Genomic DNA, 25,983 nt, shown 5'->3' on the forward strand with positions numbered 1-25,983 from the left:
GTGCTTGTCTTAAAGTATTTGTGGTTGTAGAATAAGTCACAGTAGTGTTAATGACTGCAGTCGTAACGGTAGTGACTGGTTATAGTTGAAAAAGTAGGTAGATGGAAATATTGATCGATTGAGTGATTGACTGATTGATCAGATAGACTGAAAGTTAGTTTGGTGTCTCTAGTCCACTACTGTTGGTGGATTATTTTATGCTAATCATTTTATGGCCACAAACATTTTCAAGCAGTTAAAGCACTAGGGCGAGCGGAAGAAGGCAAATTATAATAATACGAGTATGTGCCATTTCTAGAGTGGTCTTGCTTTCAGCAAGTACACTAATACATTTGATAAGTTAGTCAGCTAACTTTGATAAACATTCAGATATAGATCTTGATTTGAGTCGATTATACAATTTCAAATCAATCTTTTTATGAACTAGAAAATATTAAGTAGTTTGAGAATATGTAGGAAAATTGGTGACATCAAACCCCTGAAATGTGTCCTTGGGTATCTTGACAGGTGGGGGGGAAATATTATGGTGTGTGCTATATGTGCGCGCGTGTGAGGCTCTCTCACCTGAACCTTCTTGAGGGCCATGGAGGTGTTGTCCATCAGGTACCTGGCCCGGTACACCTCACTGAACTGGCCCCGCCCAATCTTCTTCTCAATCTGGAAGTTAGCCAGAGAGTTGTGGCCCATGTCCGGCTGAAGCGGCTTCTGCAAGGCCGACACAGACAACACACAGTCACAGACGTAGGCCTACACCCCTGATGCCTTCCCTTGCAGTTATGATTTGAGTTTTACAGCATGTTGAACATGGAATGGTTTACAATAGATTGTGTGATAAAGCAGAATCCATCTCATCTCCTAGTTTTTCTGCTGAACATGGCATTTCCTGTCCAGAAAAACAACATTGAACTTAGTGATTATTTATGCATATTTACAGTTATAGGGATAATTCAGGATTTGCCAATGAGGCCCTTTATCTACTTCCCCCAGCATCAGATGAACTCGTGGATATCATTTCTATGTCTCTGCGTGCAGAGATGGAAGTTGCTATCTGCTAGCAGCTTTTTCCCACCTGATATATACTGAACAAAAATATAAACGCAGCATGTAAAGTGCTGATCCCATGTATCATGAGCTGGAATAAAAGTTACCTGAAATTGATCTAAAATGTTGTGCACAAATTAGTTTGCACCCCTATTAATGAGCATTTCTCCTTTGCCAAGATAATCCATCCACCTGACAGGTGTGGCATATCAAGAAGCCAAATAAACAGCATGATCATTACACAGGTGCATCTTGTGATGGGGACAATACTAGGCCACTCGAGCATGTGCAGGTTTGTCAACGTTGTTTAAGAAAATTTGGCAGTACGTCCAACCGGCCCAGGACCTCCACATCTGACTTCTTTACCTGCAGGATCATCTGAGGTCTATTTCTGTCTGTAATAAAGCTTTTTTTGTGGGGGAAAAACAGCTGCGCCCCTGCCCAGTCAAGTGAAAATCGATAGATTAGGGCCGAATGAATATATTTAAATTGACTGATTCCTTCTATGAATTGTAACTCAGCATAATCTTTGAAAGTGATGCAACATGCATTTATATTTTTGTTCAGTATAGAATACCTCAGTGTAAGCTGCAGACCTTTTTATCCACCAAGAGAATTCTCATCCGAAATTATCACCGCTGTCTACATCCCTCCACAAGCCAGCACCATTCTCGAACCATAGGCAAACAAGAAACCGCTCACTCAGAGGCAGCGTTTCTGGAGACTTAAAACCGCCCTGCCTCACTTCTACCAACAAGTCTATTGCGCCACTAGGGACGCTAAAACTTTAATTCTTAAACTTTTATTCTACCCCCAAAAACGCATACAAGGCCCTCCCTCATCCTCCCTTCAGCAAATCTGACCATGACTCCATTCTCCTGCTTCCTATTTACAAAACAATGCTCAAACAAGAAGTACCAATGATGGGATCAATACGGAAGTGATCAGATGAAGGAGACGCGAGGCTACAAGACTGTCTTGCTAGTACAAACTGGGATATGTTCCGGGATTCATCCAATAGCATTGAGGAGTTTACAACAACAGTTACGGGCTCCATCAATAGGTGCATAGACAGCGTCGTCCCCACAGTAAGAATGTATCCAAACCAAAAACCATGGATTACAGGCAATATCCACACTGGGCTAAAGGCTAGAGCTACCGCTTACAAGGAACAGGACACGGACCTCCGACGAGACATCAAACATGCAAAAGGACAACAAAGGAGGAAGGTGGAATCCTATAGACGCAAGTGCGGGTCAAAACAGACGGGGTTGGCTTAGATTGTTGACAACATATAAACCAAAGTGAGCTCTAAAAGTATTGGGACAGTGACATTTATATTGAATTTTTGGTTTCTGTACTCCAGCACTTTCGATTTGAAATGATACAATGACTGAGGTTAAAGGGCAGACTGTCAGCTTTCATTTGAGGGTATTTTCATCCATACAGGTTGTACATAGTCCCCCCATTTTATGAGAACAAAAGTATTGGGACAAATTCATATATATGTGTATTGATATAGTGAACATTTTAGTATTTGGTCCCATATTCCTAGAACACAATGATTACATCAATCTTGTGACACTGGAAACATGTTGGATGCATTGGCTGTTTGTTTTGGTTGTGTTTCAGATGATTTTGTGCCCAATAGAAATGGATGGAACGGCAGGGTAGCCTAGTGGTTAGAGCGTTGGACTAGTCACCGGAAGGTTGCAAGTTCAAACCCCCGAGCTGACAAGGTACAAATCTGTCGTTCTGCCCCTGAACAGGCCTGGTGCAGGTCTACAATTTTGTTTCTGGTGTCCTTTGACAGCTCTTTGGTCTTGGCCATAGTGGAGTTTGGAGTGTGACTGTTTGAGGTTGTGGACAGTTGTCTTTTATACTGATAACAAGTTCAAACAGGTGTGATTAATACAGGTAACGAGTGGATGACAGAGGAGCCTCTGAAAGAAGAAGTTACAGGTCTGTGAGAGCCAGAAACCTTGCTTGTTTGTAGGTGACCAAATACTTATTTTCCACCATAATTTGCTTATAAATTCATTCAAAATCCTACAATGTGATTTTTTTTAAAGTATAAATAAAACGTTATTCCTCATGTGTTACTATTTATTTATTTATATATATATATATATATATATATAAATATATTTTTTTACTCTTCATGATTGGGCAGGGCTTGTAAAGCAAGCATTTCCCGGTAAGTCTACACCAGTTGTATTCGGTGCATGACAAATTCAATTTTATTTTATTTTAGCATGCTAGCATATAGCGCATTGACTGGAAGTCTGTGGGAGACACTAGTTAGCATTGGCTCAGAAAACTGCCTCTAACTTCCTTCATACTGGACACAGAGACATCAAAATGGTTTACACAAGTTCATCTGACTCAAAATCCCAAAGTGTCCCTTTAACAGAGAAAAAATGTGACTCATCCTGAACCACTAAATCTTATTAGGTCATTATTATGTCCAACGAGGACAATAATTTGAGTGTGTGTCTGTGCTGTAGTCTGCCATGGCACATCACAGTTAACATGACGCTGCTGCACTTGAGGTGACTTATGTTGGACCAGTCAGCTAGCGACAACACCCCCCCCCCCCCCCCCCCACAGTGTCCTCCTCTTCCAAGGGATGCATGTGGCGCCCTGAAACTCGGCTCGCCAGTGAATGTCTAAAATTAAAAAGCTAAGAAAACAGGCTGGAATGAGCCTTGGGGTTGTGATGTGTGAAAACACACAGAGCAGAGCGTGACCTTTGCAGCCATTTTGTAAACGTGTCTGTTGGTGTGGTGGAGGAAGAGAGGAGGCGACAGATATCACAATGCCACATGTCACCGGTGCCTGGCCCCAACCACGACCCGGGGACACCCTCACAGGCAGGCAGGCAGACTCTGGGAAGGAGGAGGAGAGGAGGGTGAGAGCACAGTGTCATGATGGAGGGAGGGAAGGAGCAGCTTAAGATGTGTTCACTTCAGATTCGTTTCACAATTAAACAAAGTCTGCATGAACAGAACACAGACCTGCGGCAACGACAGAAGAGGTTCCTAGGACAACACACACACTAGGGCTGGGCTGGTGAGCGATGTCTAATATTAAAGAAGTCTCAAGGTATTGCTTGCCTGAGGTAGAGTACCTTATGATAAACTGAAGACCACACCATCTACCAAGAGAGATCTCATGTATATTATTCGTAGGCGTCTTTTTACCACCACAGATCGATGCTGGCACTAAGACCACACTCAAACAACTCTATAAGCCCATAAGCAAACAAGAAAATGCTCACCTTGAAGCGGCGCGCCTAGTGTCCGAAAACTTAAATCAGTTTTCCCAAATTCTTAGCAGCATGTCACATGTGCAACCATATATTTTTTTTTAAATGAATCTCTACAACACCTTTACTCCACACACAGAGATGCATACAAAGCTCTCCCCCACCCTCCATTTGGCAAACCTGACAATAATTCTAACCTCCTGATTCCTGCTTACAAGCTACAGGACAGTTTTGCATGCACAGAATGGAATACGTTCCAGGATTCATCCAATGGCATTGAGGAGTATACCACCTCAGTCATCGGCTTCATCAATAACTGCATCGATGACGGCATACCCATACTGACCGTACGTACATAACCCAACCAGAAGCCATGGATTACAGGCAACATCTGCATCTATTATGGCAGAAGCATTTTGCTACACTCAAATTAACATCTGCTAACCATGTGTGCGTGACCAATAAAATTTGATTTGATTAGAGCTCAAGGCTAGAGCTGTAGCTTTCAAGGAGTGGGACACTAATCCGGACGCCTATAAGAAATCTAACGTTGCCCTCAGACGAACCATCAAACGAGCAAAGCTTCAATACAGGATTAAGAATTAATCATACTACACCGGCTCTGATGCTCGTCGGATATGGCAGGGCTTGAAAACTATTACTGACTACAAAGGGAAAGCCAGATGCGAGCTTCCCAGTGACACAAGCCTATCAGACGAGCTAAATGCCTTTTATGCTCGCTTCGAGGCAAGCAACACCGAAGCATGCAAGAGAGCACCAGTTGTTCTGGATGACTGTGTGATATCGCTCTAGGTAGCCGATGTGAGCAAGACCTTTAAACAGACAAACATTCACAAAGCCGCGGGGCCAGATGGATTACCAGGACATGTTCTCATAGCATGGGAGGACCAACTGCCAAGCGTCTTCACTGACATTTTCAACCTCTCCCTGAATGAGTCTGTAATACATGTTTCAAGCAGACCACCATAGTCCCTGTGCCCAAGGAAGCGAAGGTAACCTGCCTAACTGTAGCACTCACATCAGTAGCCATGACTCACATCAACAGCATCCTCCCGGATACCCTAGACCCACTCCAATTCGCATACCGCCCCAACATATCCACAGATGACACAATCGAACTCCACACAGCCCTTTCCCACCTGGACAAAAGGAACACGTATGTGAGAATGCTGTTAACTTCTTTGGGGTAGGGGGCAGTATTTTCACGTCCGGATGAAAAGCGTTCCCAGAGTAAACTGCCTGCTACTCAGGCCCAGATGCTAGGATATGCATATTATTAGTAGATTTGGATAGAAAACACTGACGCTTCTAAAACTGTTTGAATGTGGTCTGTGAGTTTAACAGAACTCATATGGCAGGCAAAAACCTGAGAAAAAATCCAACCAGGAACTGGGAAATCTGGAGGTTTAGGTTTTCAAGTCAGTCTATCCAATATACAGTGTCTGTGGGGTCATATTGCACTTCCTAAGGCTTCCACTAGATGTCAACAGTCTTTAGAACCTTGTTTCAGGCTTCTACTGTGAAGTGGGAGAGAATGAGAGCTGATTGAGTCATGGGTCTGCCAGAAGGCCATGTGCTCAGTCAGGCGTGCACGCCCGTGAGAGTTAGCTCCGTCCCCTCTAAAGACAAAGGAATTCTCCAGTTGAAACATTGAAGATTTATGATAAAAACATCCTAAAGATATACATCGTTTGACATGTTTCTACGAACTGTAATATAACTTTTTTGATTTTGTCTGGACCTAGTGCCGGCGCATTTGGATTACTGTACTAAAATGCGCGAACAAGGTATTTGGACATAGATGGACTTTATAGAACAAAACTAACATGTATTGTGGAACTGGGATTCCGGGGAGTGCATTCTGCTGAAGATCAAAGGTAAGTGAATATTTCTAATGCTATTTCTGACTTTTGTTGACTCCATAACATGGCGGGTATCTGTATTGCTTGTTTTGGTCTCTGAGCGCTGTACTCAGATTATTCCATGGTGTGCTTTTTCCGTAAAGCTTAAAGTATATCTTTAATTCCATGCATAACACTTGTATTGTCATCAACATTTATGATGAGTATTACTGTAAATTGACGTGGCTCTCTGCACTTTTACCGGATGTTTTGGAAGCAAAACATAACGTGCCAATGTATACAGAAATTTTTGGATATAAATATGAACTTTATCGAACAAAACATACAAGTCCTATGAGTGCCATCTGATGAAGATCAAAGGTTAGTGATTCATTTTATCTATTTCTGCTTTTTGTGACTCCTCTCTTTGGCTGGAAAAATGGCTGTGTTTTTTTGTGACGAGGTACTGACCTAACATAATCGCATGGTATGCTTTTGTCGTAAAGCCTTTTTGAAATCGGACACTGTGGTGGGATTAACAACAAGATTACCTTTAAAATGGTGTATAATACATATGGTTGAGGAATTTTAGTTATGAGATTTCTGTTTGAATTTGGCGCCCTGCACTGTCACTGGATGTTGGTCAGGTGGGACGTTAGCGTCCCACGTACCCTAGAGAGGTTAATTGACTACAGCTCAGCGTTCAACAGCATAGTGTCCACGAAGCTTATCACTAAGCGAAGGACCCTGGGACTAAATACCTCCCTCTGCAACTGGATTCTGGACTTACTGACAGGCCACCCCCAGGTGGTAAGGGTAGGCAACAACCCTTACCACCTTGGGCCCCTCAGCGGTGTGTATTTTGTCCCCTCTTGTACTCCCTGTTCACCCACAACTGCGTGACCAAACACGATTTCAACACCATCATGAAGTTTGCTGATGACCGACAACGATGAGACAGCCTATAGGGAGGTTAGAGAACTGGCAGTGTGGTGCCAGGACAACAACCTTTCCCTCAATGTGAGCAAGACAAAGGAGTTGATCGTGGACTACAGGAAAAGGCGGGCCGAACAGGCCCCCATTATCAACGGGGCTATAGTGGAGTGAGTCAAGAGTTTCAAGGTCCTCGGTGTCCACATCACCAACGATCTATCATGGTCCAAACACACCAAGACAGTGAAGAGGGCACGACAACACATTTTCCCCCTCAGGAGACTGAAAAGATTTTGCATGGGTCCCCAGATCCTCAAAAAGTTATTCAGCTGCACCATCGAGAGCATCCTGACCGGTTGCATCACCGCCTGGTAGGGCAACTGCTCAGCATCTGACCGTAAGGCACTACAGACGTTAGTGCGTACGGCCCAGTACATCACTGGGGCCAAGCTTTCTGCCATCCAGGACCTCTATACCAGACGGTGTCAGAGGAAGGCCCTACAAATGTTCAAAGACTCCAGCCACCCTAGTCATAGACTGTTCTCTCTGCTACCGCACGGCAAGCGGTACTGGAGCGCCAAGTCTAGGTCCAAGAGGATTCTAAACAGCTTATACCCCCAAGCCACAAGACTCATGAACATCTAATCAATTGGCTACCCAGATGATTTGCAATGCCCCCCCTCTCTTTTACACTGCTGCTATTATCTATTCATAGTCACTTTAATAACTCTACCTAGATGTACATATTAACTAACTGTATATAGCCTCGCTGTTGTTATTTTACTTCTACTCTTTAATTATTTGTTACTTTTATTTCTTATTTAGGTATTTTTTCTTAACTGCATTGTTGGTTAAGGACTTGTAAGCAAGCATTTCACTAAGGTCTACTACCTAAATACCACACCTGCTGTATTCAGTGCATGTGACAAAAACAATTTGATTCGATATGGGCAAAACATAAATCGAGGCCTTATTTTTAACTAAATATTGCAATTGTAATTTAGATTAAAACACTTGGGTGAATGTTTGTAATCATGGAAATATAATGGCAATTCTAATTTTATAGTTAGAATGTAATAGTGTGCTCATTGAATACAGTGTTGTTTGACAGGACAACTATTGAAAGAGCCAGGAAGGCATTCATAGAATAAGGAATCAGAATATGAACAGAATTTCTATGGATGCGTAATTGTGACAGGGTGCCCCAGGGGAGTAGGACCCTTTAATCTTCGGATGCATTAAAATGTTGTTTTCTCTTACATCATATAGCTAAAATATTAACGCTTTGCCTATTCCTCCCTGATTTAGAAGATGCTGTTGTACAACAATGCTGATTTAGGCGTACACCAGGACTGGTATCAGGCTGTATTAGCTAGCTTCATTTGCTCTGACTCAGTACATGTATTAGCTAGCTAGCCAGCTAACTAGCGACTTACGTTAGTGTCTTACACAATTTATTTTAGCCACAACTTGCTAAGAAAAGACAAACTAGCTATTTGCAGAAAGTAAGACACACAAACTAAGTGTAATTATAGAACGCTTGTGTTCTTTATAATAAGAAGCAAAGTGGAAAGCACAATCGTTGTCATCAACATATTGTTGCATCTGCTGTATTGACTATGCACACTCAAGGTTGAATGGTTGGCAAATTATCTCGTGGTCGAGGAACAACTGCTCTCCTTGAGCTTGTGTCCGTTAGGCCTACGGATGTATTTATTTTTCAGCACAAATTATATTGAGCAATAAAAGCCCCACTTGTGGTATTCTTCAATTAAACTAGTTTTTGAGAGTACGGAGCACAATACCATGGAGGAGTTTAGAAGGTAAAAACTCCATCACACTTGTATTCCACAGGCTGGGATCCGCACTATGCAGCTGTTGCAAGAGAATATTTCTCACTGGTTGTCCACTGGGTCGCAAAAACAATGATTGATAGGCAGCTTAAACTTCTTCAATTCAACCATTATTGGGTTAAAATCTGCATTTGTGAACAGCCATCCACGATTCACATCAATGCGCTATGTACAATTGAAGTGGGAAATGTACATACACCTTAGCCAAATACATTTAAACTCAGTTTTTCAAAATTCCAGACATTTAATCCGAGTAAACTTCCCTGTCTTAGGTCAGTTAGGATCCCCACTTTATTTTAACAATGTAAAATGTCAGAATAGTAGTAGAGAGAATGATTTATTTCAGCTTTTATTTCTTTAAATCACACTCCCAGTGGGTCAGAAGTTTACATACACTCAATTAGTATTTGGTAGCATTGCCTATAAATTGTTTATCTTGGGTCAAATGTTTTGGGGAGCCTTCCACAAGCTTCCCACAATAAGTTGGGTGAATTTTGGCCCATTCCTCCTGAAAGAGCAGGTGCCTAATTGCTTGCACATGCTTTCCCTGCAGCAAAGCACCCCCACAACATGATGCTGCCACCCCCGTGATTCACGGTTGGGATGTTGTTCTTCGGCTTGCAAGAATCCCACTTTTTCCTCCAAACATAACGATGGTCATTATGGCCAAACAGTTCTATTTTTGTTTCATTAGACCATAGGACATTTCTCCAAAAAGTACAATATTTGTCCCCATGTGCAGTTGCAAATCGTAGTCTGGCTTTTTTATGGTGGTTTTGGAGCAGTGGCTTCTTCCTTGCTGAGCAGCCTTTCAGGTTGTCGACATAGGACTCATTTTACTGTGTATATAGATACTTTTGTACCTGTTTCCTCCAGCATCTTCACAGGGTCTTTTGCTGCTGTTCTGGGATTGATTTGCACTTTTCGCACCAAAGTACGTTCATCTCAAGGAAACCGAACATGCCTCCTTCCTGAGCAGTATGATGGCTGCGTGGTCCCATGGTGTTTATACTTGCGTACTATTGTTTGTACAGATGAACGTGGTACCTTCAGGCATTTGGAAATTGCTTCAAAAGGATGAACCAGACTTGTGGAGGTCTACATTTTTTTTCTGAGGTCTTGGCTGATTTCTTTTGATTTTCCCATGGTGTCAAGCAAAGAGGCACTGAGTTTGAAGGTAGTCCTTGAAATACATCCACAGGTACACCTCCAATTGACTCAAATTATATGTCAATAAGCATATCAGAAGCTTCTAAAGCCATTTTCTGGAATTTTCCAAGCTGTTCAAAGGCACAGTCAACTTAGTGTATGTAAACTTCTGACCCACTGGAATTGTGATACAGTGAATTATAAGTGAAATAATCTGTCTGTAAACAATTGTTGGAAAAATTACTTCGGTTAGATGTCCTAACCGAAATGCCCAAACTATATTTTGTTAACAAGACCTTTGTGGAGTGGTTGAAAAACGAGTTTTAATGACGCCAACCTAAGTGTGTGTAAACTTCTGACTTCCACTGTAGATATCAATAAGTTTATATTTGTTTCGCCTGTAGGCTACACCACTGCTCTTGTCCTTCTCTCAAAGAGTTTATACAAGTTGGATAATCTTTGGATGTCAACATTAGAAGACATAGCTTGGACTGTAGCCTACAAAAGCCTATTCCTGCTCTTTTCCCGCGATCCGTCAAATGCATTTGGTGTGTCATCATAGTGGTCTCTGACTTGCGGTCAGACTCGCTCAGGTGGAACAAACTTAACACTTACGCTTTTTTCCCCCAATGCTGCTTTGAATGTCATTGAGAGGACAGCAAGGTGACCGTTTTTTTCCGCAAACGTCATTTCTGAATTTAAAAGTAATCCTAGAAGTAATCAGAGTGTTTGAAAAGTATCTGTAATCTGATTACAATATTTTAGCTGGTAAAAATGGATTACAGTTAGTTCTTTTGTAAATCATTACTCCCTGATATATATATATATATATCTAACAGTAATTTACGATCTTACTGTTTTATAGCGCTATATCCTCTTAGTATGAATTTTTTACAGTGCCTTCAAAAAATAATGTTACACACAGGAAGTATTCACACCCCTCGACTTTTTCAACATTTTGTTGTGTTAAAGCCTGAATTTAAAATGGCTTAAATTTAGATTTTGTGTCACTACATACAATAACCCATAATGTCAAAGTGGAATATTATTTTTAGAATTGTTGGCAAATTAATTTGAAAATGAAAATCTGAAATGTCTGGAGTCAAAAACTATTCAACTCTATTGCTATGGCAAGCCGAAATAAGTTCAGGAGTAAAAATGTGCTAAACAATTCACATAAAGTTGCATGGACTCACTGTGTGCAATAATAGTGTTTAACATGATTTTTAAATATCTGTACACCACACATACCTTTAAAATACCATTTTATACAGATGTTATATTGAATCCCGTCTATGGTCAAACGCAGAGAACAAAGAGATAAGCAGTGGTCACTACAGTGTTTTTCACACAAAGAAAAGCAGAAGGAAAAAGAAGAGCAGAAGGAGTGGAGGAGCAGAGGCCATGGTGTTAGGTTAGGAGGAGAGAAATGGAATGAGAGAAAAAGAGAGCTAGATCTAGAAATAGAGCGAGGGCATAGCTTTCACTCGCTGCATGGTAGCTTGACGAATGTTAGCATGAGCCCGTAAAGCGCTGTGACAGCCTCCTGCTGAGAGCACAGTCTCACTAATGTGTTCTGGCACGCCGGCCCCCTAATCACACATTTACATATGCAATGACCTATATTTGCATGTCAGATCGCACACTGTCCAGTGTGATTAACAACGGGCACCTCCCACGTGGAGTCGCCTTGGGTAGCGGGCAAGGGGCTGGGGAGGGCTAGGCGAGGGGTGAACCAGGACTGGGGAGGGCTAGGGCTAGGAGAGGGCCGGAGGGGGTCCATTTTTTTGTGAGCCGAGGGGCTGGGCTGCCAGGCAGGATTATGTCAGGCGGGGGCCCGGCATTAGACACTTCATTAGAGCTAATCTGTTTAGCAGTGGGCAGTGTATGTAAACTTCACAGGCCATTTGCGGCACCTTGTCGGCCCCTGGCCTGGCCTTCAAAGGGCAGCCGGGCCCTCCTGACTGACAGGCTGTCTCATTGCCCGCACTGGCGTCACACACACAGCCGCTCCCAGCTGACACACACACACACACACACGGGTGAGGCGCAGCAGCTCGACCCCTGACGACAGAGGGGTCACTGGGCAAACCGCAAGAGGAAAGGAGGAGAGGAGTGGCACAGAGAGGAGAGGTTTGTACAGATTGCAGCTTGCGGAAGTGGAGGTGTGTGTGTGTTTGAAAGGAGTTAGTAACAGAGATGTCAATTTTCTGTCTCAATTTCCAATCAGTTATCATGGGAATTTTGGGCCATAAATGTGAATGAGGAACACACCCTTAGTTGGTGAGAGCTGAAGTTAAGCCACTGCTTTGGGGAATCAGACTTGTGGTGTCTAGCTCAAGTTACTCCTTGATGGGAAGAGTGAGGGATTGTAGAGGAGTGGACAAGCATGTCTATGAGGGACAGCATGTGCCTGTGCTGTAGAGATGGCAGAGGGACAGGGTGGCCACCAGTGACACAGAGATGCACACACCCTGGGCTACTCACTGACAAGGAGATGAGAGGAAGAGAGATAGGAAGAGAGAAAAAGAGAAAAGGCATGAAGATAGAAGCATAGATGACGTGTGATATGGGCTGATCAGTGGTGACACAGAGACACAGAGCAACTGACAGAGAATTTAAGATAAGAGAGAGAGGGAGAGGGAAGGAGATGAAAATAAATGAAGAGAGCGAGACAGAGGGGGAAAGGAAGAGAAAGAGGGGGAGAGATGTGAGGTGTGATGCGACCGTGTGGCACTGCCAGCGGCAGCCAGAAAAAGGCCAGCGGGAGCCAGTAAGGGTGCCATCTCCCACAGAGCAACAACCCACCCTCTACCCCCCCTCTCCCCATCACCAGCCTCGGTCTGTACTCCTCACCTCCCTCTTCTTTCACCTACATCTCTCCTCAGCCCCAGCCAGCTTAGCACCGCCATACAATATTCATCACTCCATCCATCCTTCCCTACCCCGCTGGTGTTTCTCTCTCTGCTCCTCTTCAATCTGTTCCTGTACCACGGTGCGTTAGCTCACTTATAACCCTCCGCCTTGTCTCACACACACACACACACACACACACACACACACACACACAGATCTGACTCTGTCAAAACCTGCTGCGACGTTCAAATTCCATTTTGAGAATCTCTCTCTCCCACTCAAAGAGCAAATGCACCATTAAAAATGCACATGATACCAGCTCATCCACTTTACCTAATGCATATGCATCATACCTCCGGGACTTAGAGATGTGATACAATTCACATTTTCAGGAGGGGAATTTTTGCCGAGCAGATTAAATTGAGAAAAAGTGTGAAACAGATTGAGGACTTGTTGAAAGAGAAGGATCCGTCTGCTGATAGACACAGTATGAAGCTGGATGCCGAACAGGAAGCAAAATAATGTCTGGATCTGCATAGGACTGGTGTTTGAAATACAAACTGTAAAATCTGATCTTGCATAAACTAATAGTATGCATGTTATTAGGCCTACTTCTAAATACATTTCCTATATTTTAAGACAATAATGAAAGAAAAAGAACTGAAATGAAGCTAAATATAGTGTGTGAAAAACAGAGGAAATCATTATTACCACAACACTGTTCAATTGGAATATGATATCTCGAGTGTGGGGGATGAGAGTTCTCGTTCTTTCCTTTTCTGTGCACAACCCAATTAGTAATTAAACATATTCAAATAAATTATCAACCTGGCGATTTCACAGTTAATATTGCACTGGCATTGCATACACAAGAAAAACTGGATCATTTTGGGGGTTACAAAAAAAACGGTTGTTTTCCCGTTTCCTTTTCAACGTATGGATATGGATATGGATAGCGGGCGAATCCTCTTTGTTATAAGTCCATTCAATACATAGTGGGGACAGAAACATCCTTGTGCTATGAATGAGATTGATGAAGCTTATGTACGATACTGCTATTAAATTCCAACGGTGACCAGATTTGCAACACAACAACCTGAATGTTATCGTATCAAAAGCTGCTCACTGGGAGGTCAAGCTCTGCAAGCCTCCAGAGTTTCAATCAATACTAACTCGCTCTCCACCATTCATCTGGCCTTCATCTGCCTATACTGTACGATTGAGGGGTTAGTAAAATTACAACCTGTATTGTTAATAATACTCTTACAAATACAGTAATTTTGACATACATTTTGTTCCCAACTTTACTGGGAATTGCCCGTAGCCTAATTTGTACTTTAATTTACATTAATTGACAGGCTTAAAATTCAAGTATAGGCCTACCCTAAATATGAATGAGTATTTGTGAGGAAACACAAATGTAAGAGGATCATACTGTGGCTGGAACACAGGTACTGCTGCTTGCTGTGTTAGGGTTAGAGTTAGAGTAAAAGTGATGTTCTAATATTTTTTATTTAACTAGGCAAGTCAGTTAATAACAAATTCTTATTTAAAAATGGCCTACCCTGGCCAAACCGGGTTTGGGTGAGGGTAAGTTAGGGCGAGGGGATTCTACCTGTTGCTGGAACACGGGTACTGCTGCCTGCTGGCCTTGTGGTTGGGTTAGGGTTAGGGGATCCTACCTGAGGCTGGAACACGGGTACTGCTGCCTGCTGGCCTTGTGGTTGGGTTAGGGGATCCTACCTGTTGCTGGAACACGGGTACTGCTGCCTGCTGGCCTTGTGGTTGGGTTAGGGTTAGGGGATCCTACCTGAGGCTGGAACACGGGTACTGCTGCCTGCTGGCCTTGTGGTTGGGTTAGGGTTAGGGTTAGGGGATCCTACCTGAGGCTGGAACACGGGTACTGCTGCCTGCTGGCCTTGTGGTTGGGTTAGGGTTAGGGGATCCTACCTGAGGCTGGAACACAGGTACTTCTGCCTGCTGGCTTGTGGTTGGGTTAGGGTTAGGGGATCCTACCTGAGGCTGGAACACGGGTACTGCTGCCTGCTGGCCTTGTGGTTGGGTTAGGGTTAGGGGATCCTACCTGAGGCTGGAACACAGGTACTTCTGCCTGCTGGCTTGTGGTTGGGTTAGGGTTAGGGGATCCTACCTGAGGCTGGAACACGGGTACTGCTGCCTGCTGGCCTTGTGGCTGGGTGTCCATGTCCATGGTGACAGGAGATCAATCCCTCACACCCCTAAGGAAACACAAACACAACCTTCAGTTAACATTACAGTCACAAAAACACGGGACTCTTTTCCCTCACAACCAGGTAGAAACATAAGTAAATCCTCATGTTACCTGAACATACCCTCTACAGAAGAACTTTGCCACCAGACAGACAATATACACAGACTAGTAACAAATATCACACTCCTGGAGATCGCCTGAGCATTACGGAGCCTGAGAATTACGGAGCCTGAGACAATAGTGTGTTGCTGAGGACTCTGCTGCCTGGGTACTGTCGCTCTGTCGGTCTGTGGCCCAGAGGGTGTCACATTACAGTAGAACAGGATCTGCCTCGCTGGCTGGGTCTCTATGGACCTGAAAGGCTCCAGACACACATCAGGGTTTCCGTTAGGAAAATGCGGTGCCGGACAATGTGACCAGGGATGATTTTCATTTACAGATTATTTGGAAATTTAATGGACCCATTTGCATTGGTTGCGTAACCCATTAGGGCGTCCAACCACAGTGCTCAGAATGACAGAAATCACATTTAGATTATGGTAATTTATCTTAAATGGGCAATTTAGAAAATGTGTCTATGTTCCTAAACCCCTCTGTGACTCATTGCTGGACTGCATGTCAAAGTGTGCACCTCTTTCACTCAGGAAGAGCGAAAGGTACGTCACAGGGTTATACAGTGCCTTGCGAAAGTATTCGGCCCCCTTGAACTTTGCGACCTTTTGCCACATTTCAGGCTTCAAACATAAAGATATAAAACTGTATTTTTTTTGTGAAGAATCAATAACAAGTGGGACACAATCATGAAGTGGAACGACATTTATTGGATATTTCAAACTTTTTTAACAAATCAAAAACTGAAAAATTGGGCGTGCAAAATTATTCAGCCCCTTTACTTTCAGTGCAGCAAACTCTCTCCAGAAGTTCAGTGAGGATCTCTGAATGATCCAATGTTGACCTAAATGACTAATGATGATAAATACAATCCACCTGTGTGTAATCAAGTCTCCGTATAAATGCACCTGCACTGTGATAGTCTCAGAGGTCCGTTAAAAGCGCAGAGAGCATCATGAAGAACAAGGAACACACCAGGCAGGTCCGAGATACTGTTGTGAAGAAGTTTAAAGCCGGATTTGGATACAAAAAGATTTCCCAAGCTTTAAACATCCCAAGGAGCACTGTGAAAGCGATAATATTGAAATGGAAGGAGTATCAGACCACTGCAAATCTACCAAGACCTGGCCGTCCCTCTAAACTTTCAGCTCATACAAGGAGAAGACTGATCAGAGATGCAGCCAAGAGGCCCATGATCACTCTGGATGAACTGCAGAGATCTACAGCTGAGGTGGGAGACTCTGTCCATAGGACAACAATCAGTCGTATATTGCACAAATCTGGCCTTTATGGAAGAGTGGCAAGAAGAAAGCCATTTCTTAAAGATATCCATAAAAATTGTTGTTTAAAGTTTGCCACAAGCCACCTGGGAGACACACCAAACATGTGGAAGAAGGTGCTCTGGTCAGATGAAACCAAAATTGAACTTTTTGGCAACAATGCAAAACGTTATGTTTGGCGTAAAACACACCATCCCCACTGTCAAACATGGTGGTGGCAGCATCATGGTTTGGGCCTGCTTTTCTTCAGCAGGGACAGGGAAGATGGTTAAAATTGATGGGAAGATGGATGGAGCCAAATACAGGACCATTCTGGAAGAAAACCTGATGGAGTCTGCAAAAGACCTGAGACTGGGACGGAGATTTGTCTTCCAACAAGACAATGATCCAAAACATAAAGCAAAATCTACAATGGAATGGTTCAAAAATAAACATATCCAGGTGTTAGAATGGCCAAGTCAAAGTCCAGAACTGAATCCAACCGAGAATCTGTGGAAAGAACTGAAAACTGCTGTTCACAAATGCTCTCCATCCAACCTCACTGAGCTCGAGCTGTTTTGCAAGGAGGAATGGGAAAAAATGTCAGTCTCTCGATGTGCAAAACTGATAGAGACATACCCCAAGCGACTTACAGCTGTAATCGCAGCAAAAGGTTTGTTTGTTAAAAAAGTTTGAAATATCCAATAAATGTCGTTCCACTTCATGATTGTGTCCCACTTGTTGTTGATTCTTCACAAACAAATACAGTTTTATATCTTTATGTTTGAAGCCTGAAATGTGGCAAAAGGTCGCAAAGTTCAAGGGGGCCGAATACTTTCGCAAGGCACTGTATAGCCCCCCCACTCACTGCAGCGCTAGAGCTATTTCCCAACCTGGTCTCAGAGCATTTTGCATTATTCTGTAAGTAAATCCTATACCCTCAGTTTAGTATGATATGTTACGTTTAGTATGGTATGCATTAATTTGTGGATGTCCATCAACAATTACGTATGATCACCATCTCTCCAGAGATGTTCGATTGGGTTGAAGTCCGGGCTCTGGCTGGGCCACTCAAAAGATATTCAGAGACCTGCCCCGAAGCCACTCCTGTGTTGTTTTGACTGTGTGCGGCAGCTCATTTTCCTGTTGGAAGGTGAACCTTCGCCTCAGTCTGAGGTCCTGAGCTCTCTGGAGCAGGTTTTCATTAAGGATCTCTCTGTACTTTGCTCTGTTCATCTTTCCCTTGATCCTGACTAGTCTCCCAGTCCCTGCCGCTAAAAAAACATCCCCACAGCATGATGCTGCCACCACCATGCTTAACCATATGGATGGTGCCAGGCAGTGGTGTAAAGTATTTAAGTAAAAATACTTTAAAGTGCTACTTACAGTTGAAGTCGGAAGTTTACATACACTTAGGATGGAGTGTTTAAAACTCATTTTTCAACCACTCCACAAATATCTTGTAAACAAACTATAGTTTTGGCAAGTCGGTTATGACACGCATGACACAAGGAATTTTTCCAACAATTGTTTACAGACAGATTATTTCACTATATCACAATTCCAGTGGGTCAGAAGTTTACATACACTAAGTTGACTGTGCCTTTAAACAGCTTGGAAAATTCCAGAAAATGATGCCATGGCTTTAGAAGCTTCTGATAAGCTAATTGACACAATTTGAGTCAATTGGAGGTGTACCTGTGGATGTATTTCAAGGTCTACCTTCAAACTCAGTGCCACTTTGCTTGACATCATGGGAAAATCTAAAGAAATCAGCCAAGACCTCAGAAAAAAAATTGTAGACCTCCACAAGTCTGGTTCATCCTTGGGAGCAATTTCCAAACACCTGAAGGTGTTCATGCAACGTTTATCTGTACAAACAATAGTGCGCAAGTATAAACACCAAGGGACCACGCAGCCGTCATACAGCTCAGGAAGGAGACGCGTTCTGTCTCCTAGAGATGAACGTACTTTGGTGTGAAAAGTGCAAATCAATCCCAGAACAGCAGCAAAGGACCCTGTGAAGATGCTGGAATACAGGTACAAAAGTATCTATACCCACAGTAAAATGAGTCCTACATCGACATAACCTGAAAGGCTGCTCAGCAAGGAAGAAGCCACTGCTCCAAAAACGCCATAAGAAAGCCAGACTACGATTTGCAACTGCACATGGAGGCAAATATCATACTTTTTGGAGAAGTGTCCTCTGGTCTGATGAAACACAAATAGAACTGTTTGGCCATAATGACCATCGTCATGTTTGGAGGAAAAAGGGGGAGGCTTGCAAGCCGAAGAACACCATTCCAACGGTGAAGCACGGGGGTGGCAGTATCATGTTGTGCGGGTGCTTTGCTGCAGGAGTTAATGGTGCACTTCACAAAATAGATTGCCTGAACTGAAAAAGTGTGTGCGAGCAAGGAGACAATGCTACCAAATACTAATTGATGCAAGTAAACTTCTGACCCACTGGGGATGTGATGAAAGAAATAAAAGCTGAAATAAATCATTCTCTACTATTATTAACATTTCACATTCTTAAAATAAAGTGATGATCCTAACTGACCTAAAACAGGACATTTTGACTAGGATTAAATGTCAGAAATTGTGAAAAACTGAGTTTAAATGTATTTGGCTAAGGTGTATGTAAACTTCCGACTTCAACTGTAAGTAGTTTGTTGGGGTATCTGTACTTTACCGTTCATATTTTTGACTGCTTCACTTCACTACATTCCTCAATAAATCATCTTTACTGCCTCTAGGGGGCAGTATTTTGACATCTGGATGAAAAGCGTGCCCAAAGTAAACTGCCTGTTACTCAGGCCCAGAAGCTAGGATATGAATATAATAATTTGGATAGAAAACTCTAAAGTTTCTAAAAACGTTTAAAATAATGTCTGAATATAACAGAACTGATATGGCAGGCGAAAATACGGGGACAAACCATAAAATAAAATAAAATCTACCACTGTTTCTGATGGATGTCATGTTTATTATTAGGCGAAAACCTCCCAGGTTGCAGTCCCTAGAGCTTCCACTAGTTGTCAGTCTTTAGAAAGAGTTTCAGGCTTATTTTTGGAAAAAATTTGCTATGATTTGTAGTTTTTCAAATTGGCTCCCATTTTGGCTGTAGTGTTTTCATGCGCGTGGCACACCTGCGTTGCTTGTTGTTTATCTCCGGTAAAGACAATAAGGATTCTCCGTCTTTAATTGTATTGTTTATTTACGTATTAGGGTACCTGAGGGTTGATTATAAAACGTTGTTTGACTTGTTTGGAGAAGTTTATTGGTAACGTTTGTGATTAATTTTGTGTGCATTTTGAAGGAGGGTAACCAATGAATTATTGAATGAAGCGCGCCAGCAAAACTGAATTTTTGGGGATATAAATTAGGACTTTATCAAACAAAAGGACCATTTGTGATGTAGCTGGGACTTTTTGGAGTGCCAACAAAAGAAGATCTTCAAATGGTAAGGCATTTATTATATCGCCATTTCTGACTTTCGTGGTGCACCTGCCTGGTTGAAAAATGTTTTTCATGTGGGGCGCTGTCCTCAGATAATCGCATGGTGTGCTTTCGCCGTAAAGCCTTTTTGAAATCTGACAGCGGCTGGATTAACAAGAAGTTAAGCTTTATTTTGATGTTTGACACTTATATTTTCATGAATGTTAAATATTTCTAGAATTTGAATTTCGCGCTCTGCAATTTCACCGGATGTTGTCGAGGTGGGTCGCTAGCAAAACGCCTGCGCCAGAAAGGTTATGAAAATATTGTACTCTTTACTCAATACATTTCCCAAAAGAACTCATTACATTTTGAATGCATCGAAAGACAGGAAAATAGTCAAATTGACGCATCAACCGAACATCCCTGGTAATCCCTACTGCCTCTGATCTGGCGGACTCACTAAAAAACACATGCTTCATTTGTAAATGATGTCTGAATGTTGGAGTGTGCCCATGGCTGTCCGTAAATTAAAACAAGAAAATGGTGCCATTTGGTTTGCTTAATATAAGGAATTTGAAATTATTTATAATTTTACTTTTGATACTTAAGTATATTTTAAACCAAATCATTTTAGAGACTTTTACTCAAGTAGAATTTTACTGGCTGACTTTTGTAATTACTTTTGTAATTTTCAATGACGGTATCTTTACTTAAGTATGACAGTTGGGTACTTTTTACACCACTGGTTCCAGGTTTCCTCCAGATGAGACACTTCGCATTCAGGCCAAAGAGTTGAATCTTGGTTTCATCAGACCAGAGAATCTTGTTTCTCATGGTCTAAGAGTCCTTTAGGTGCCTTATGGCAAACTCCAAGTGGGCTGTCATGTGCCTTTAACGGAGTGGGTTCCGTCTGGCAACTCTACCATAAAGGCCTGATTGGTGGAGTGCTGCAGTGATGGTTGTCAATCTGGAAGGTTCTCCCATCTCCACAGTGTAACTCTGGAGCTCTGTCAGAGTGACCATCAGGTTCTTGGTCCTCCCTGGACCAAGGCCTGGACCAAGGCCCTTCTCCCCCGATTGCTCAGTTTGGCCGGATGGCCAGCTCTCGGAAGAATCTTGGTGGTTCCAAACTTCTTCCATTTAAGAATAATGGAGCCCACTGTTCTTAGGGACCTTCAGTGCTGCAGAATTGTTTTGGTACCCTTCCCAAGATCTGTGCCTAGCTAGACACAATCCTGTCTCAGACAATTCCTTCGACCTCATGGCTTGGTTTTTGCTCTGACCCACCTGTCTGTATAAGGTCCCACAGTTGACAGTGCGTGTGCCTTTCCAAATAATGTCCAATCAATTGAATTTACCAGATTTTTTGTTTTAAATCAATAATACCCCATAACGTCAAAATGGAAATATGTTTTTACAAATTAAATAAAGATGAAAAGCTGAAATGCTTTGAGTATTCAACCCCTTTGTTATGGCAAGTCTATATAAGTTCGGGAGCGAGAACAAGATTTTTGAATTACTTCTCTGTACCCCACACATACAGATAATCGTAAGGTCCCTCGGTCGAGCAGTGAATCTCAACCACGAGGACCAGGGAGATTTTCCAGTGCCACGCAAAGAAGGGCACCTATTGGTAGTTAGAGTTTAATTAATGGATATGATAGGAGAAAACTGACGATGGATCAACATTGTAATTACTCCACAATAATAACCTAAATGAGTGGAAAGGAGGAAAGCTGTACATAATGCAAATATTCCAAAACATGGATCCTGTTTGCAACAAGTCACTAAAGTAATACTGCAAAACATGTGCCCTGAACACAAAGTGTTATGCTTGGGGCAAATCCAATGATACGTTTCTCCTTACCACTCTCCAAATTTTCAAGCACAGTGGTGGCTGCATCATGTTATGGGTACACTTGTAATCGTTAAGGACTGGGGAGTTTTTCAAGACAAAAAAGAAATGAGATTGAGCTAAGCACAGGCAAAATCCAAGTGGAAAACCGGGTTCAGTCTGCTTTCCACCAGCCACTGGGAGATGAATTGACCTTTGCAAGACCTGAAAATGTTAGTCTAGCAATGTTCAACTAAAAAAATTGACAGTTTGAAGAATTTTGAAAATAATAAAATGGGCAAATGTTGCACAATCCAGGTGCAACATTTGATACTTACCCATAAAGACTCAATGCTGTGCTCGCTGCCAAAGGTGATTCTAACATGTATTGACTCTGGGGATGGAATACTTATGTAATCAAGGTAAGTGTTTTATTTTTCATCGTTTTTTTTAAACTAATGTTGGAATTTCTTTTCTACTTTGAAAGAGTATTTGTGCAGATCATTGACAAAGAAAATTACAATTAAATCCATTTTAAACAGACTTTGTAACAAAATAAAATGTGGAATAAGTCAAGGGGTATGAATACTTTAAGGCACTGTAGGTAGATAAAAGCTTCAACATTTATAAATGACTCACCATCTGTCACCATCAGCATCGGCTCTCTCACGCCACTGCAGCATGACACACACACTATTCTGATGCACTGACAGAGTGGAATGCAATACGAACATTTCCTTTCACACACACACTTGTGTGTTGATGTGTGTATCCTTCACTGTGAGAGTGTCTGTCCATCTCCGTCTGGTTGTCAGGACAGAAGACGGAGCTCCAGTATTCCCCCACGTAGCCAATTAAAATGCCCAGTTTAGGAGTTGCTGAGTGACACACCGTCTCCATGGCGATAGAATCAGGGTGATTTAGTAAAGGTTAATCATGCTAATTAGCTGCCAATCTGCCAACCGGTCATTGAGTGGCAGTGTAGCACACACCAGGGCTGCGTGTCCGCCCGCCACTGTTGTTTACTTTGGTTTGGTTAGGCTTTTGTTTTCAGGTATTCAGCGTTCATTTGCCTCAGAGTGCCTCAGAACACAATCTCTCCTGGGTTTGTTATATTGGAGAAAAAAAAATCCTATTCTTAAATGTACATTAAAAGGTAATCTGTCCCTTATAACCAACGTATCTAGTTTTAAAACGGCATATGTGGCATCGATGTAAGACAGAAACATTCATGTGTCAAAATTCACTACAAGGTGTAAATAGGATAATTTTTATACGTTAGCTAGCCAACTAATTTCAACCCAAAGATATAATAACAAAATCAAAACAAATTTTCTTTGTCACATACACATGATTAGCAGATGTAATTTCGAGTGTAGTGAAATTCTTATGCTTCTAGATCCGACAGTAAAGCAGTGTAACAATTCCACAACAAAACCTAAACACACAATCTAGTAAAGGAATGGGATGAGAATATATACAGTGGGGAGAACAAGTATTTGATACACTGACGATTTGTTGGTCAAGATCTCACGATACATGGCCCCACATATCCTCTCAATACAGTGCAGTCGTACTGACCCCTTTGCAGAAAAGCATCCCCAAAAAATGTCCACCTCCATGCTTCACGGTTGTACTCATCCTTCTTCCTCCAAACACGGCGAGTGGAGTTTAGACCAAAAAGCTCTATTTTTGTCTCATCAGACCACATGACCTTCTCCCATTCCTCCTCTGGATCATCCAGATGGTCATTGGCAAACGTCAGACGGGCCTGGACATGCGCTGGCTTGAGCAGGGGGACCTTGCGTGTGCTGCAGGATTTTAATCCATGACGGCGTAGTGTGTTACTAATGGTTTTCTTTCAGACTGTGGTCCCAGCTCTCTTCAGGTCATTGACCAGGTCCTGCCGTGTAGTTCTGGGCTGATCCCTCACCTTCCTTATGATCATTGATGCCCCACGAGGTGAGATCTTGCATGGAGCCCCAGACCGAGGGTGATTGACCGTCATCTTGAACTTCTTCCATTTTCTAATAATTGTGCCAACAGTTGATGCCTTCTCACCAAGCTGCTTGCCTATTGTCCTATAGCCCATCCCAGCCTTGTGCAGGTCTACAAGTTTACCCCTGATGTCCTTACACATCTCTGTGGTCTTGGCCATTGTGGTCTTGGCCAAAATCGGCAGTGTATCAAATACTTGTTCTCCCCACTGTAAGTACGAAAACATATGGATGAGCAGTGACAGAGCGGCTAAGATGTAATAGATCGTAAAGAAAAGATAGCGAAGGACACAGTATTTACATATGAGATGACTAAATGGGAGATAAGTAAACATTCTTAAAGTGGCATTATTAAAGTGACTAGTGTTCCATTTATTAAAGTGGCCAATGATATCAAGTCTGTAGGTAGGCAGCAGCCTCACTGTGCTAGTGATGGCTTTTTAACAGTCTGATGGCCTTGAGATAGAAGCTGTTTTTCAACCTCTCTGTCCCAGCTTTGTACTCACATCGCCTTCTGGATGGAAGCTGGGTGAACAGGCAGTGGCTCGGGTGGTTATTGTCCTTGATTATCTTCTTTGCATTCCTGTGAATCGGGTGTTGTAGGTGTCCTGGAGGGCAGGTAGTTTGCCCCCGGTGATGTGTTGTGCAGACCTCACTACCCTCTGGAGAGCCCTGCGGTTGTGGGCGGCGCAGTTGCCGTACCAGGCGGTGATACAGCCCGACAGAATGCTCTCAATTGTGCATTTGTGAATTGGTGACATTTAGGCGCTGTTGCGCCTTCTTCACCCCACTGTCTGTGTGCGTGGACTATTTTGTCAATGATATGTAAACTTTACACCTCCTCCACTGCTGTCCCGTCGATGTGGATAGGGGGGTGTTCCGTCTGCTGTTTCCTGAAGTCCACACTCATCTCTTCTGTTTAGCTGACATCATATATTTTTATGTACATATTCTTCATCCCTTTACACTTGTGTGTATAAGGTAGTTGTTGTGAAATTGTTAGGTTGCTCGTTGGTTATTACTGCATTGTCGGAACTAGAAGCACAAGCATTTCGCAACACTCGCATTAACATCTGCTAACCATGTGTATGTGACAAATAAAATTAGATTTGATACATAGTACATATGCATAATATTTTTACTACTGATATCGATTACCGCATTGTTGGGAAAAGGTATTCCACTGTACTACAGAAAGAACTGAATTAGCTGACCATCTTGAGATGGCGAGTCAGGAGGGGAGAAGTTCTCCTTTGTTCTCTAGCAAAGTTAGCTCAGTTTACCTCGCTAAACTCATTTCTGGCCTTGTTTATTGTGATTAAATGGCAAAGACACACCCAAGAAACATCCACATCAAACCACACCCTCAAGACAACTCTCGTTTGCCTTCAGTCACGGCCGCTAGCATTTCTTAATGAGCACTGATAAAAAACAAGGCCAAATCATGAAGTTCAATCGCCCTTTAAAAGCTTTTTTCAAGCAAATTATCATCATTCAAATTGCAAAGGGTTTTTCCAATTAGGGGTATGAAAAATACACAAGTGCTGGAGAGGGAGACTATAATACCATCAGAACAGCTCAGTCTGTGCCCCATCCAAACGAGATTTTATTTACAATGTGATCTGCTCAGACATTTTTGAATAAAGGGATCAAGGAATAAATGAAAATAAAGCCTGACAGCTTACCCTAAATCTTGTATAAAAAAAGCCTACATTTATAAAACAGATGGCTAAATGACATACTCCGCCACACTAAAAATAACATTTTATAAATAAAATGCCCATAACTGATTTGTCTTTTTTTCCCTAGCTGGACCACTCCCCTCTTGATCCCTTGCTGTGGTCCATAAGCTAGAGAGGATGTTGTGAGTGTCTACGTTGGTCCAGCCTGACATTTTGGCTAGGCTGGGGTGTTATTTGGGCCACGAGTCACCCTCACTAGTGGTTATTAACACATCAGTCTCCTCTCCTGCTGATGTTTCAGATGGGAGCTGACTCTAGCACCTCTCCTCTCCCTTACCCGGCTCCTGTCAAAATACCCACGAGGCATCTTGGTTCTACATCTCTTAACAGGATCAATTAAGACTGCTAGTTTACGTCAGACCAGGGGAGCTGCACCAACAAGGAAAGAACAATTAACGGCAAGC

At 42.6% G+C, this 25,983-nt stretch overlaps 1 protein-coding gene across 3 annotated transcripts in view; it reads right to left on the reverse strand.

Moving 5' to 3' along the window:
- Positions 1–25,983, reverse strand: part of LOC109898165 (serine/threonine-protein kinase Nek7) — a 174,898-nt gene that overhangs the window by 49,573 nt on the left and 99,342 nt on the right. For 2 of the 3 annotated variants that reach the window (XM_031833720.1, XM_031833719.1), the window contains exons 2-3: positions 15,112–15,199; positions 565–705 (exon numbers count right to left, since the gene is read on the reverse strand). In XM_031833720.1, coding sequence (XP_031689580.1) covers positions 565–705; positions 15,112–15,171 — 201 coding nt within the window. In that variant the 5' untranslated portion in view covers positions 15,172–15,199. Of the gene's footprint in view, positions 1–564; positions 706–14,644; positions 14,706–15,111; positions 15,200–25,983 lie in introns of those variants that run through there. The other variant, XM_031833721.1, reaches the window with a different exon arrangement.

The sequence above is a fragment of the Oncorhynchus kisutch genome, linkage group LG10, assembly GCF_002021735.2.
Source record: "Oncorhynchus kisutch isolate 150728-3 linkage group LG10, Okis_V2, whole genome shotgun sequence".
NCBI classification, from domain to species: domain Eukaryota; kingdom Metazoa; phylum Chordata; class Actinopteri; order Salmoniformes; family Salmonidae; genus Oncorhynchus; species Oncorhynchus kisutch.